Consider the following 14970-nt stretch of genomic DNA (forward strand, 5'->3'; position numbering starts at 1 on the left):
TCACAGCTTACCCTTCCCCCTCCCCATATCCTTAAGTCCATTCTCTAGTAGGTCTGCATCTTTATTCCCGTCTTGCCCCTAGGTTCTTCATGACCTTTTTTTTTTTCTTGGATTCCATATATATGTGTTAGTATATGGTATTTCTTTTTTCTCTTTCTGACTTACTTCACTCTGTATGACAAACCCTAGGTCCATCCACCTCACTACAAATAACTAAATTTCGTTTCTTTTATGGCTGAGTAATATTCCATTGTATATATGTGCCACATCTTCTTTATCCATTCATCTGTCGATGGACACTTAGGTTGCTTCCATGTCCTGGCTATTGTAAATAGAGCTGCGCTGAACATTTTAGTACATGACTCTTTTTGAATTCTGGTTTTCTCAGGGTATATGCCCAGTAGTGGGATTGTTGGGTCATATGGTAGTTCTATTTTTAGTGTTTTTTTTTTTTTTTTTTTGCGGTATGTGGGCCTCTCACTGTTGTGGTGTCTCCCGTTGCGCAGCACAGGCTCTGGACACGCAGGCTCAGCGGCCATGGCTAACGGGCCCAGCTGCTCCAAGGCATGTGGGATCTTCCCGGACCGGGGCACGAAGCTGTGTCCCCTGCATTGGCAGGCGGACTCCCAACCACTGCGCCACCAGGGAAGCCCTATTTTTAGTATTTTAAGGAACCTCCATACTGTTCTTCATAGTGGCTGTATCCATTTACATTCCCACCGACAGTGCAAGAGGGTTCCCTTTTCTCCACACCCTGTCCAGCATTTATTGTTTCTAGATTTTTTTGATGATGGCCATTCTGACCAGTGTGAGATGATATCTCATTGTAGTTTTGATTTGCGTTTCTCTAATGATTAATGATGTTGAACATTCTTTCATGTGTTTGTTGGCAATCTGTATATCTTCTTTGGAGAAATGTCTATTTAGGTCTTCTGCCCATTATTGGATTGGGTTTTTTGTGTTTTTGATATTGAGCTGCTTGTAAATTTTGGAGATTAATCCTTTGTCAGTTGCTTCATTTGCAAATACTTTCTCCCATTCTGAGGGTTGTCTTTTGGTCTTGTTTATGGTTTCCTTTGCTGTGCAAAAGCTTTGAAGTTTCATTAGGTCCCATTTGTTTATTTTTGTTTTTATTTCCATTTCTCTAGGAGGTGGGTCAAAAAGGATCTTGCTGTGATTTATGTCATAGAGTGTTCTGCTTATGTTTTCCTCTAAAAGTTTGATAATGTCTGGCCTTACATTTAGGTCTTTAATCCATTTTGAGTTTATTTTTGTATATGGTGTTAGGGAGTGTTCTAATTTCATACTTTTACATGTACCTGTCCATTTTTCCCAGCACCACTTATTGAAGAGGCTGTCTTTTCTCCACTATATATTCGTGCCTCCTTTATCAAAGATAAGGTGACCATATGTGCATGGGTTTACCTCTGGGCTTTCTATCCTGTTCCATTGATCTATATTTCTGTTCTTGTACCAGTACCATACTGCCTTGATTACTGTAGCTTTGTAGTATAGTCTGAAGTCAGGGAGCCTGATTCCTCCAACTCCATTTTTTTGTTCTCAAGATTGCTTTGGCTATTCGGGGTCTTTTGTGTTTCCATACAAATTGTGAACTTTTTTGTTCTAGTTCTGTGAAAGATGCCAGTGATAGTTAGATAGGGATTGCATTGAATCTGTAGATTGCTTTGGGTAATATAGTCATTTTCACAGTGTTGATGCTTCCAGTCCAAGAACATGGTATATCTCTCCATCTGTTTGTATCATCTTGAATTTCTTTCATCAGTGTCTTATAATTTTCTGCATACAGGTCTTTTGTCTCCTTAGGTAGGTTTATTCCTAGATATTTTATTCTTTTTGTTGCAATGATAAATGGGAGTGTTTTCTTAATTTCACTTTCAGAGTTTTCATCATTAGTGTATAGGAATGCAAGATATTTCTGTGCATTAACTTTGTATCCTGCTACTTTACCAGATTCATTGATTAGCTCTAGTAGTTTTCTGGTAGCGTCTTTAGGATTCTCTATGTATAGTATCATGTCATCTGCAAACAGTGACAGCTTTACTTCGTCTTTTCCAATTTGGATTGCTTTTATTACTTTTTCTTCTCTGATGACTGTGGCTAAAACTTCCAAAACTATGTTGAATAATAGTGGTGAGAGTGGGCAACCTTTTCTTGTTCCTGATCTTAGTGGAAATGGTTTCAGTTTTTCACCATTGAGGACGATGTTGGCTGTGGGTTTGTCATATATGGCCTTTATTATGTTGAGGAAAGTTCCCTCTATGCCTACATTCTGAAGGGTTTTTATCATAAATGGGTGTTGAATTTTGTTGAAAGCTTTCTGTGCATCAAATGAGATGATCATATCGTTTTTCTCCGTCAATTTGTTAATATGGTTTATCACATTGATTGATTTGCGTATATTAAAGAATCCTTGCATTCCTGGGATAAACCCCACTTGATCATGGTGTGTGATCCTTTTAATATGCTGTTGGATTCTGTTTGCTAATATTTTGTTGAGGATTTTTGCATCTGTGTTCATCAGTGATATTGGCCTGTAGTTTTCTTTCTTTGTGACATCTTTGTCTGGTTTTGGTATCAGGGTGATGGTGGCCTCATAGAATGAGTTTGGGAGTGTTCCTCCCTCTGCTGTATTTTGGACGAGTTTGAGAAGGATATGTGTTAGGTCGTCTCTAAATGTTTGATAGAATTCGCTTGTGAAGCCATCTCATCCTGGGCTTTTGTTTGTTGGAAGATTTTTAATCACACTTTCAATTTCAGTGCTTGTGATTGGTCTGTTCATATTTTCTATTTCTTCCTGGTTCAGTCTTGGAAGGTTGTGCATTTCTAAGAATTTGTCCATTTCTTCCAGGTTGTCCGTTTTATTGGCATAGAGTTGCTTGTAGTAATCTCTCATGATCCTTTGTATTTCTGCAGTGTCAGTTGTTACTTCTCCTTTTTCATTTCTAATTCAATTGATTTGAGTCTTCTCCCTTTTTTTCTGATGAGTCTGGCTAATGGTTTATCAATTTTGTTTATCTTCTCAAAGAACCAGCTTTTAGTTTTTTGTTTTGTTTTGTTTTGTTTGTTTGTGGTATGTGGGCCTCTCACTGTTGTGGCACAGGCTCCGGACGTGCAGGTTCAGCGGCCGTGGCTCACGGGCCCAGTCGCTCCGTGGCATGTGGGATCTTCCTGGACTGGGGCACGAACCCGCGTCCCCTGCATCGGCAGGTAGACTCTCAACCACTGCGCCACCAGGGAGGCCCTAGGGGATACACTTTTAACCTTGGGATTATGGAAATGAAATATTTCACAAAAGAACAAAGGTCTTTAAAAAGTACTAATTAAGTGTAAAAAGTACTAATTAAGTGCCATTCTGGTGGTCATTATTTCAAGAGCAACCAAGGGGAAATAGTAAAAGGACAAATTCCGGGACTCTAAAGAAGGACTATGGTTTTTTTGGGACCTGCATCTTGTGTAAGTTGAGTTCTTACAGCTATCACTTGCTGTCCCCTGTATCATAGGAAATATTAAAAAGGAGCTGGTGAAAACTAAGTCAGTAGGGAAAAGTCTAAATGAATGTGTGGATGAGTTTAGAGGGTGAGAGAAGATTGCTTTTACTGCTATAATTGGAAACCTAAGCTGGATCCATCATTGCCTTCGTTTCTTCTTGGAGGTGGAAATGAAAGATGTGACAAAAGATAGGGACATGGCCATGTGAATTTATCTCTGCTTCAGAGTGAGCTCATTGAAACAGCTGGACAATGTGGTTGAAGGCTGTACTAGTCTCTACCATATCAAGTGTGTCAGGCATAGCACTAGAGGTAGCAGAAAATATGGAAACAAATAGAAAAAGGAAGTGAGTGTGCGTGTACATGGAGAACCTGATAAATCCCTGTGGGTTGCCTAGTTCTATATACTGAACATTTTGAGTAGCAGCTGAGGTCACTCCACTGAGGCCATTTGGAGGTTTTTGTAACAGAGTATATCACTGTGAGATTTTATTATCATCTTGTTGACAGAAATAACATGCAGCATCTTCAGACTGCATGTCCTCAATTGTCAGGGTAAAATCTGTTCCATACCCCCTGCCACTGAACCGGGATGGAACCCCAGAGATGAGAGTAGAAACATGTTTCACAATGAGCTTTGGAGCTTTTCCTGGTTTCTGTTGGTACCAGTGCTCATCAACATCAATGTCTTGGCTGGCTTTGTAGGTGACAGTGACTTTGTCTCCTGGAGTCACTGACACAAATGCTGGAGATTGTGTGATGGGTGTTTCTGCTCTGGTCTCTGTTTACGGAGGAAAAGAGAAAAGATAAATCAAAAGCATCATGTTTGTTGAGAATGAAAAAAACCAATTTCGTATACAAATGCTATATTTTTTGGTCAAGATTCAGAGGACTTAAGTGCTGCAAAAAGAGGAACTATTTCTCTTACCAGAGATCCAGAGGAGCAGAAAGATGAGGTGAGCCTGGGAGCTCATAGCCTTGGCCTGGTGTTCACTTGTAGTCAGTGTCCTCACCAGTTGAACAATACACATTATATGGCCTCTGAGATGTTGAGGGACTTATATATGGGAGCAATATGCAAATTACATGGTATGTGGTGGTGGGATGGGCAGGCAGTGTTTAACTGGCCGAGTGTGAAACTTCATGCATGAGCTGTCCATGGTGATATTGTCAGAGCTTTCCTTACTCTCAAAAGGGCTGTGAGTAAAATCTAAACTCCTGGGCAAATAATCATCATCCTTCCTTTGCTTTGCTTTTCTGCCCCCAGACTTTTCATTATTCTGCAGGATTCAGTATTCCATCTTCTGCTATTCTGATGCTAAGTAAACTGGGGTGACAGATACCATGGCAATACTTCTGACGTCATCAACCATTGCCCCCCTTTTTGGGTTACACACTCAGGACCATAATTACTTCACATCATGGTTGAATACAGGATTCAGAGAGGTGTCTATGTAATGCTGTTTCCAACTGCACACTTGCTTCCATGATTACTCAGTTCTCTGTTCCAACATTTACACACATATTAGTTACCCTAAACCATAATTACTTAAACTGAGATTTTTTTCACATTAAAATTTTAACTCAAAATTTTAACTCAAACTCATGTGTTTGACTCAAGTGAATTAATGTCTACTCGGTGGTACTGGGTAGAATCTAAAATAATTTTCCTTGTATACCATCCGTCTACGTTTCAGAAAAACTACATGCTGCATTTGAAAGTGGAAACTTGAGAACTACAGCTAAATAGTAGGGCACAGCTTACCTGTGACAAAGCGAAAGAGAGGCATGGACATATATACACTACCAAACGTAAGGTAGATAGATAGTGGGAAGCAGCCGCAGAGCACAGGGAGATCAGCTCGGTGCTTTGTGACCGCCTGGAGGGGTGGGATGGGGAGGATGGGAGGGAGGGAGATGCATGAGGGAAGGGATGTGGGAACAGATGTATATGTATGACTGATTCACTTTGTTATAAAGCAGAAACTAATAAAAAAAATAGTAGGGCAAAAAAGATGAAGGGTGAGACATTAAATTGCTACTGTCAGTTTGAAAGGAAAGTAAGGTAAGTGTCTTTCTTTTCCTTAATCAAATTCTGTTTACCTGATGCCCACACAAAAACTTGTAAAAGAATGTTCATAGCAGAGGCATTGAATTCACCAAATAGTGGGAACAACCCAAATGTCCATCAAGTGTTGAATAGAAAAGCAAAATGTGGCATAGTCATATAATGAAATACTATTTGGCCATAATAAGAAATAAAGTACTATAAGAAGCTACAACATGGATAAACCTTGCAAACATTATGGTAAGTGAAGTAAGCCAGTCACAAAAGACAACATGCAGCATGAGCTGTTTATATGAAATATTCACCGTAGGCACAGACAGTAAGTGGTTACCTAGGACTTGGGGATATTTGATGCTGGAGGAAATGAGGAGTAACTGGTAATGGGTACAGGATTTCTTTTCGAAAATATAAAATTGACTGCGGTGATGATTGCACAACTCTTAAACTAAAGTCCATCATATTGGACAAGATAAATTGGTGAACTATATTGTATATGAATTATAATGCCATAAAGGTGTTAATAAAAAGTCTAGAGTTTCAAGAGTGAAGAGACCTCCGGCAAGGAACAGCAAGAATACGTGAGTGGTAGAGACCGAAAGAGCTATTGGTAAGCCTGGGGCTTTGTGTTCTGAGATGTGTTTTGAACATTTAAAGATGATCCATTTTTTTGAATTATTGAGAAAGAAATTTGTCCTAAAATTGAGTTACTAGAATTATCTGTGATGCTCTTCAACTAGGTGGACGACCTTGAACAACTCCTACCACCTACCTATCTGGGTCTTATTCATCTCTACTGAATGGCACAGCAAGTGTGATTTTTTTAAAAATCCTGTTGAGATTTTGATTTTGACTAGGTTTTTTTCAATTTCTTTGAATAATATTCTGGAGTCTACAGTGTATTTGTTATTTTTTCCTAAATATGTGATGCTTTGGATGCTCTTGTAGATGGTGTGTTTTGTGATTTTAATTTTTATAATTTGTTGCAGTTATAGAGAAGTCAAATTGTTTGGTTTTTTTTTTTTTTTTTTTGTATATTCACCTTGAATCCAGTGGTTGGCTATTTCTCTTATTGATTTCAGTAGTTTTTCTGTAGGTTATTTTGAATTTTCTCTGCACACAATCCATTCATCTTGACAGTTTTAATTCTTCCTTTCCAGTTCTGTTCTTTGTTGTTGTTATTGTTGCCTTATTGCACTGGCCAGGACAGGTATATCTTTAAAGGCATCCACTCATGTGAGTCTGATCCAATGCCACTGGCAGAGAAATTGTGCCTAAACCTGGCTGTGCCTTTAAGTCCAAGAAAAATTCCAGGAATCCGCATGCAAATCTTGTCATGGGGTTACTTTTCAGAACGTTAAGATTTCCAAATAGAGGTAGAGATGCTAAAACTGTGCAGCCATCACAGCAGCTGCTTATAAAGGAAACAGCTGGTATAATGAAAAACCCTCAAAGGTTTGTAGAGGCTTTTGTTTCACGTTGAATCACTGTGGATACCCGCTATAGTACTGATAGCAGTAATAAACAGCAACATCTTCAGGCTCCAGGCTGCTGATGGTGAGAGTAAAGTCTGTCCCCGACCCGCTGCCACTGAACCGGGCTGGGATGCCAGAGGCCCTGGTGGTTGCATCATAGATGAGGAGCCTGGGAGCCTTCCCAGGTTCCTGCTGGTACCAGGCTAAATATTTGCTAACACTCTGACTGGCCCTGCAGGTGAGGGTGGCCCTTTCCCCTGGAGACAAAGACAGGGAGGCTGGAGACTGTGTCAACGTGGTTTCTCCAGTGGTATCTGAGATGGGAAATAAAACAAAAAAGTCACTCATGTAATCTAGGTCCTACTTGTTGTCTTCCCAGCAGGGCTAGGATCATCAATCTACACTGAGCTTTAATTTTTTGCTCGCTGAGCAAAGGTGCAGGACCCAACTGCATGAACCAAAACTTCACTGACATGCACAACCATCCCATGTTCCTCTCACCTGGGATCCAGAGTAACAGGAGGCAGAGAAGCTGAGCTAGGGCTTCCATGATCCACTCAGAGGCAGATCTGAGGCAGATCTTCCCCCAGAGCACTGACTCAGGCATAGATATGGTCTTTGGGCAACAGGGTGGGCTGGCAGGGACATGCAAAGCAGCTGAGGTGGGGCGAGCTGGGTTTCCAGCTGCAGAAACCACGTTCCTCCTCTTCTCTACACTTGAGCAACCCATCCCCAGGTGGTCAAGTCAGAAAAGCCTATTGACTGAGTCTGAGGGATGAATTTTTCTCCTCTGGTCACAGAATTTCCTTCCCGTGTCCTCTCACTTCATTATTCACCTAGATTCAGAGAGATGGTGTTTGGTATAAGCCTGCTGGGAACAAAATAGATGCCTTTGGTTCTATTTTCCTCTTTCTACCAGCACTATGCCTAGATGTCTCCCTTGGTGCATGCTTGGGTCAAAATGGATTGAGAAGTTTATAGGAACTTTATGTTCCAGATACACCTTTCATTTGCTGCACAGTGCTATTTCCCAAGGGCGCTTCCCAAGAAGTCACCTTATTTGTTAGAATTAGGAGAGTACTGTCAGGTTAGGCCAGGCAACATGGTTGTAAGGGTAACGACAACTGCACAGATGAGGAGGACCCTGGCTCTCCCCTCCTCCCTCCCCCCTCCAGTATACTGATACCATATACATGAAGATAGACAATGGTACTGTCCATGCAGGCAGAGTTAATTACTCTGTATTTATCATGAAGGAGAAAGATGTAATATGTCAGATTTACTTCTGGAAGATTACTAGGTTATTTTGTAGTGAATGGATTATTCATTCCTGTCAAATAGATTTTTAAGAATTTAGAGCCTTTTCACATTTATTAATATTATTTATCTTCTCTATACCACTGAGTTACGGGGACATATCTGAATTTGTACTTAAGATTTGTACTCATATGAGTTGTATCATTTAAGAGTAAAATTTTTCTGTATTGTTGGGAGGAGGTTCTTGATCACTGATCACAGTTTTGTTAAGGGAAGCTTATGTCACACACTTTTCACAGTATTATATATGTATAGGGTGAATAGTCTCATACCCAGAAAAACCGACAGGTCACACAGACCATACTACTAATAAGATAGATTTGAAGCCTAGTATGGTCACTTTTCAATCGTTTGTCAAATGATTGCTATATATTTAATGCAATTTGCTCATTTTTCTGTTTCATCTATGACTTGATGAAGTTTTCTTGCTATGAATCCAAACTTGCTGATGATTCTTGGAAGCACATTCAAGTAGAGTTTGGTCCACCCCCTGTCTTAAAATTCTGAGAGCTGGGGAACTAGTGATGATGCTGGGTTGTCTGGGGTCCTATGATTAGAGTGATATTTTGCTCTCTTCAGAGTTCAAAACATGCTTTTCTTGCTGTCTCTCCAACTAAGGCAGGGTTTTTCAGATATGACACACCACCAGAAACTGCAAGAAATTTTATAACCTCCTTCAACTTAGAACCTATGGATACTGAGGCCAGAGAGGCTTTCTCTTTGACTCTCTGATGCTCTTTTTTTTTTTTTTTTTTTTTTGTGTGTGTGGTACGTGGGCCCCTCACTGTTGTGACCTCTCCCGCCGTGGAGCACAGGCTCCGGACGCACAGGCTCAGCGGCCATGGCTCACGGGCCCAGCTGCTCCACGGCATGTGGGATCTTCCCGGACCGGGGCACGAACCCGTGTCCCCTGCATCGGCAGGCGGACTCTCAACCACTGCGCCACCAGGGAAGCCCTCTGATGCTCTTAATAAGATAAATTATTAGCAGTTCTAATGAGAGATGCTATGAAGTAGAAGAGTAATAAAAATACGCACAGCCATGATTTGTAAAGAAAGGACCAGGCCCTGGTTATCTGTCGTCAGCAACTGCTCATCTCCAGCTAAGCATTTATGGACGTTCCGTCCCACCATTTCCATCAAGGCCAGCCAAGGTCAGAAATTTTCTATCTCTACATCTGAGAAGTATCAGCCACCTTCCTAACTCTATTTGCTATGACATGCTAGATGCTCTCTGCATTGCACACATCACTGCTCTCTATTCCCTCTTAACCCAAGCTATTCTTCTCTAGAAGTTAAAGTCTTCCTTAGACCAAATGCTCATGTATACCCTTGCATCTGCTATGTTCCTTAAACCTGCATATTCTACCATACTATCACCAAATCTTTTCCAGATCTTAAGAGAACATAGTTGTCAATGTTTGCATTTAGGACATTAGAGCCCAAGCATGATGAGGAAGCAACCACATAGGGAAATGAAGGGGGAAGACCCATGTGAGGTTTGGAGCCCGTAATATGGAAAGGGCATCTGTGTGGGGTGGAGTTGGAAGTGCAACATGGCTTGCTGGGGCTACAGCAAGGAATGCTGGCCCTATTTTCCCAGTTTGGGTGTGCCAGCTGATGGGTGGTTGGGAGGATGTTCACGTGGGCGGGGACCCACAGTGCAGGAGTCAGAGCCCAGACTGGGTGAGGAGTCCACCCATGCAGGAGGCACAGAATGGTGGTGGCTGTGCAAGGGCTATCAGAGCTGGAGCAAGGTCTATGTGTGTGGAGGGAGGGAGGTGGAGTTGTCTGCAAAAGAGGTGGAAGGGAAGGCCACCACCAGAGATTGATTTCAAATCAATTTGATCAAGTGGTTTGATCAAGTAATTAAATGCAATAATGATACTTGGAGTCAAATTATCAGTGTTAGAGAAAGAGTCATGAATAATCGAAGGAGAGTATTAGAATAAACTCTGTGGTGTTAGATTGGAATTGGAGATAGTGTAAACCCTTGGGCTTTTGTAGATACAGCTATGAATGTGCACATGTATATACGTGTGTGTGTAGATAGATAGATGATAGATAGATAGATAGATAGATAGATAGATAGATAGATAAATTTTCCCTAGGCTGGAAGCAATGACACCCCGGTCCCAAATAGCATCCATAGTGCTCAAATCTTGGTTTCTAAATACCATTCTCCACTAAAAGGAACCAATAATTCTTGGAGAAATGTCTGATTCTGGATTTAGGACAGGAAAAAAGCCAGATGAGCCTGGACCATCTAGTTCCAGAAACTAAAGAAATGCTCAAAGAATGATGGGGTTGTGGCAGACGGAAATAGAAGCCAACTTCAGTGGTTCACCAACTGGCCAAATCTGGGAAACTTTGAGTATCAAAATAATTAATGATGGTAACATATTATAACCCATTGATGAAAATAGGAATCCATGAGTTCATATTGATGTTTTGATGAGGAATATGGATTCATATAGTATCAAAGAACTTATTCATACGTTCTTATTAAGTACAAAGTGGCAAAAGTAACTATGCAGCAGAGGTCTGGGAGACACTACCTTAATTCAAGATTCTAAGGAAACATCATCAGTAATGGGGCCGATTGAAATCATGCACCACCTGATAGGATGCAGTGAGCAGAGCAGAACATCGCTTCTGGTTATCACTGTACGTTGTGGGCTGAATCCTATCCCCCAAATTCATGTGTTGTAATAGCCAGTGGTAATTACCTCAGAATGTAACTGTATTTGAAAATAGGATCATTAAAGAGGTAATTAAGTTAAAATGAGATGTGACCACTAATCCTGTATGTCTGGTGTCCTTAAAGAAGAAGAAATTGGAACACAGACACACACACATAGGGAAGAGCATGTAAAGACACAGAGGGAAGACGGCAATTTGCAAGCCAAGGAATGAGGCTCTGAATTAAGGATTACAGGAGGAATATATAAGCGCTTCAAGGAGTCACTATAAATCTGAGGCACAAAAAGAATAAGTGGATGTCTCTTTCATCTAGGAAAACTTCATTTTTCAAGAAAAAATGGAGAAGGGTAAAATGGAAGAAGGTTCCCTTCACGAGACATGAATATTAAACATAAAGTGCTCTTCTAAAACTAGATCCAGGTCATTTTTGTGTACAGTGTATTGATTTTTGTCACTGACCTGTGTCTTGTGTAGTTTCATGCTGCAGAGACATGATGAACTGAAAGACCACTGTTTGTAATCAAGAGATGATTTGGATATCTGACAATTAATGAGACTACAATTGACTTTATTTTCCCAGGAAACACAAGTGTTAAACTGTACTGATTTTTTCCGCTTTCCTCTGACTCTTTTTTATGATGCAGGATGAGGATAAAATAAGTGCACCTGCACATTCGTTGCCCCATTCACCCTGTGTGATGACATTTCTTCAGGGGAGGAATCTCAGAGGGAGAGGGCAGGAGGAACAGCAGAAAGCTTATTTGTTTATTATCTGTCCCTCCCATTAGACTGAAAGCTCTATGAGGTCAAGTGTTCTGATGGAGTTGTTCAAAATGTCCTGTGCCTAGGAGCGTTCATGATACTGTTTGTTATTTGTGTAATTCTATATATGTATTTCATTTGGAGTAGGAATAAATAAAGAACTGCTCTAGCAGTGCTTGTGAGCTGAAGCTATTTACTTTAGGTCAGTTAGAGAAAGAAATCTGAGAGGACTTAAAATGATATTCGAGAAACTAACTGATTGACCTAAAGATTAGTAACAAGGGTGGTTCATCAGTATGTGGTGATTCATTTTCTAATACAGCATATGTGTTGAGGGAAATATGAGAGGTATAATTTGGATGTATTGAGAGCTTATGAGCTGTCCAAGAGGAACTTCAAATATGAATTTAAAATTGTAAAGAGAATCTGAGGTAGATACAAATGTGTGCATAATATCTTTGTTCTATTCAGTGACATAAATATATTTTATATACTGACGCCATATTTATATGTTTTAAATAAGTCCTGTATACATACTCACAATTAATTTATTTATTATAAGTTAATTTATGTTTTCAAGTTTCCTTCAACTGTTTTGAAAAAAGTACAGCTGTATTAAGAAAATTTTACATTTGGGAATTTTGGCGAATTGTATTGAAAATCACAGTTTTAAGTTGGTTTCTGGGCCTCTTTTAGGCATACAATCACATTTCCTGGGGTAGTGATATTTTCGTCTCCTTATTTTCTTTTTTTTTTTTTTTGCGATTCACGGGCCTCTAACTATTGTGGCCTCTCCCCTTGCGGAGCACAGGCTCCGGACGCACAGGCTCAGCGGCCATGGCTCACGGGCCCAGCCACTCCGCGGCACGTGGGATCTTCTTGGACCGGGGCACGAACCCGTGTCCCCTGCATCGGCAGGCGGACTCTCAACCACTGCGCCACCAGAGAAGCCCTCCTTATTTTCATTATTTGTCTTCACAACGCACTGCACAGGCGCTTTTGATTTCATGCTCTGATGCTTTGCATAGGCTCCTGGAGCCCTAGGCTGGCTGCTCAGGGTCTATTCATGGGGTTTCCTGGAAATGGGACCTGAGTGCATCAGACGGGTGAGCAACATCAAGATGATGCCAGAGCCACAACTTCTCATCTTCCTGGTCCTCTGGGTCTCAGGGGAGAGATTTTTTTTTTTTACACTTTTATTGGAGTATAATTGCTTAACAATGGTGTGTTAGTTTCTGCTTTATAACAAAATGAATCAGTTATACATATACATATGTTCCCATATCCCCTCCCTCTTGCGTCTCCCTCCCACCCTCCCTATCCCACCCCTCCAGGCGGTCACAAAGCACCGAGCTGATCTCCCTCGGGGGAGAGATTTAAAGGAGAAATATCTTTATAAAACTAAAAATTGATTTTACGATGCAGAATGAATAAACCATTTTACCTAAAACAGTGTGATTAGGTTTGACAAAGAACAAACTGTACATTTTTAAGATATATATGTTAATATATTAATGATGCAAAATATGGTCACTGGTCCATTGTGATTGCAGGTGTCTCCGGGGCCATCGTGATGACCCAGTCTCCAAGCTCCATGGCTGTGTCCACAGGGGAGTGGGTCACCAGCAACTGAAGGTCCAGCCAGAATCTTTTATACTCCAACCAGAAAACCTATTTTGCCTGGTACCAGCAGAAACCAGAACAGTCTCCTGAGATGCTCATCTCCTGGGCATCCATCCAGGCATCTGGGAGCCCTGATTGATTTAGTGGCAGTGAGTCCACAACAGATTTCACTCTCACCGTAGGCAGCGTCCAGACTGAAGAGGTGGCAGTTTATTATTGCCCGCAGTATCATGGCAAGGCTCTTACGGTGTTTCAGCCTCAAACATAAACCTCCTCCCCAGAGCCATGGGTCAGTGAGTATTTGCTGCAACAGCTGCTTCCTTCCGGCTCAGCCCTATTTCTCCCTTGGCCATAGGAGAAGCTACGCCTCCTCCACATTGTTCAAAATGTCTTTTTATTTTTTATTAAAAATTTTTTTTTATACAGCAGGTTCTTATTAGTCATCAGTTTTATACACATCAGTGTATACATGTCAATCTCAAACGTCCAGTTCATCCCACCACCACCACCACCACCCACCGCTTTCCCCACTTGGTGTCCATATGTTTGTTCTCTACATCTGTGTCTCAATTTCTGCCCTACAAACAGGTTCATCTTTACCATTTTTCTAGATTCCACATATATGTGCTAGTATATGATATTTCTTTTTCTCTTTCTGACTTATTTCACTCTGTATGACAGTCTCTAGATTCATCCACACCTCTACAAATGACCCAATTTTGTTCCTTTTTATGGCTGAGTAATATTCCATTGTACATATGTACCACTTTTTCTTTATCCATTCTTCTGTTGATGGGCATTTAGGTGGCTTCCATGACCTGGCTATTGTAAATAGTGCTTCAATGAACATTGGGGTGCGTGTGTCTTTTTGAATTATGGTTTTCTCTGGGTATATGCCCAGTAGTGGGATTGCTGGATCATATGGTAATTCTATTTTTAGTTTTTTAAGGAACCTCCATACTGTTCTCCATAGTGGCTGTATCAATTTACATTCCCACCAACAGGGCAAGAGGGTTCCCTTTTCTCCACACCCTCTCCAGCATTTGTTGTTTGTAAATTTTCTGATGATGCCCATTCTAACTGGTGTGAGATGATACCTCATTGTAGTTTTGATTTGCATTTCTCTAATAATTAGTGATGTTGAGCAGCTTTTCATGTGCTTCTTGGCCATCTGTATGTCTTCTTTGGAGAAATGTCTATTTAGGTCTTCTGCCCATTTTTGGATTGGGTTGTTTGTTTTTTTTAATATTGAGCTGCATGAGCTGTTTATATATTTTGGAGATTAATCCTTTGTCTGTTGATTCATTTGCAAATATTTTATTTAATTCTGAGGGTTGCTTTTCATCATGTTTATGGTTTCCTTTGCTGTGCAAAAGCTTTGAAGTTTCATTAGGTCTCATTTGTTTATTTTTGTTTTTATTTCCATTTCTCTAGGAAATGGATCAAAAAAGATCTTTCTGTGATTTATGTCAAAGAGTGTTCTTCCTATGTTTTCCTCTAAGAGTTTTATAGTGTCC

The 14970-nt window shown here is 40.6% G+C and overlaps 1 protein-coding gene across 1 annotated transcript in view; it reads right to left on the reverse strand.

The window, feature by feature from the left end:
- LOC308627555 (immunoglobulin kappa light chain-like) overlaps positions 1-7617 on the reverse strand; it is a 29857-nt gene extending 22240 nt beyond the window's left edge. Inside the window, exons 1-2 of the mRNA XM_081253855.1 lie at positions 7551-7617; positions 7084-7363 (exon numbers count right to left, since the gene is read on the reverse strand). Coding sequence (XP_081109981.1) covers positions 7084-7363; positions 7551-7599 — 329 coding nt within the window. The 5' untranslated portion in view covers positions 7600-7617. The remainder of the gene's footprint in view (positions 1-7083; positions 7364-7550) is intronic.
- Positions 7618-14970: the final 7353 nt, after the last annotated feature.

Source organism: Mesoplodon bidens, assembly GCF_964165515.1.
Source record: "Mesoplodon bidens genome assembly, chromosome: 14".
Taxonomy (NCBI): domain Eukaryota; kingdom Metazoa; phylum Chordata; class Mammalia; order Artiodactyla; family Ziphiidae; genus Mesoplodon; species Mesoplodon bidens.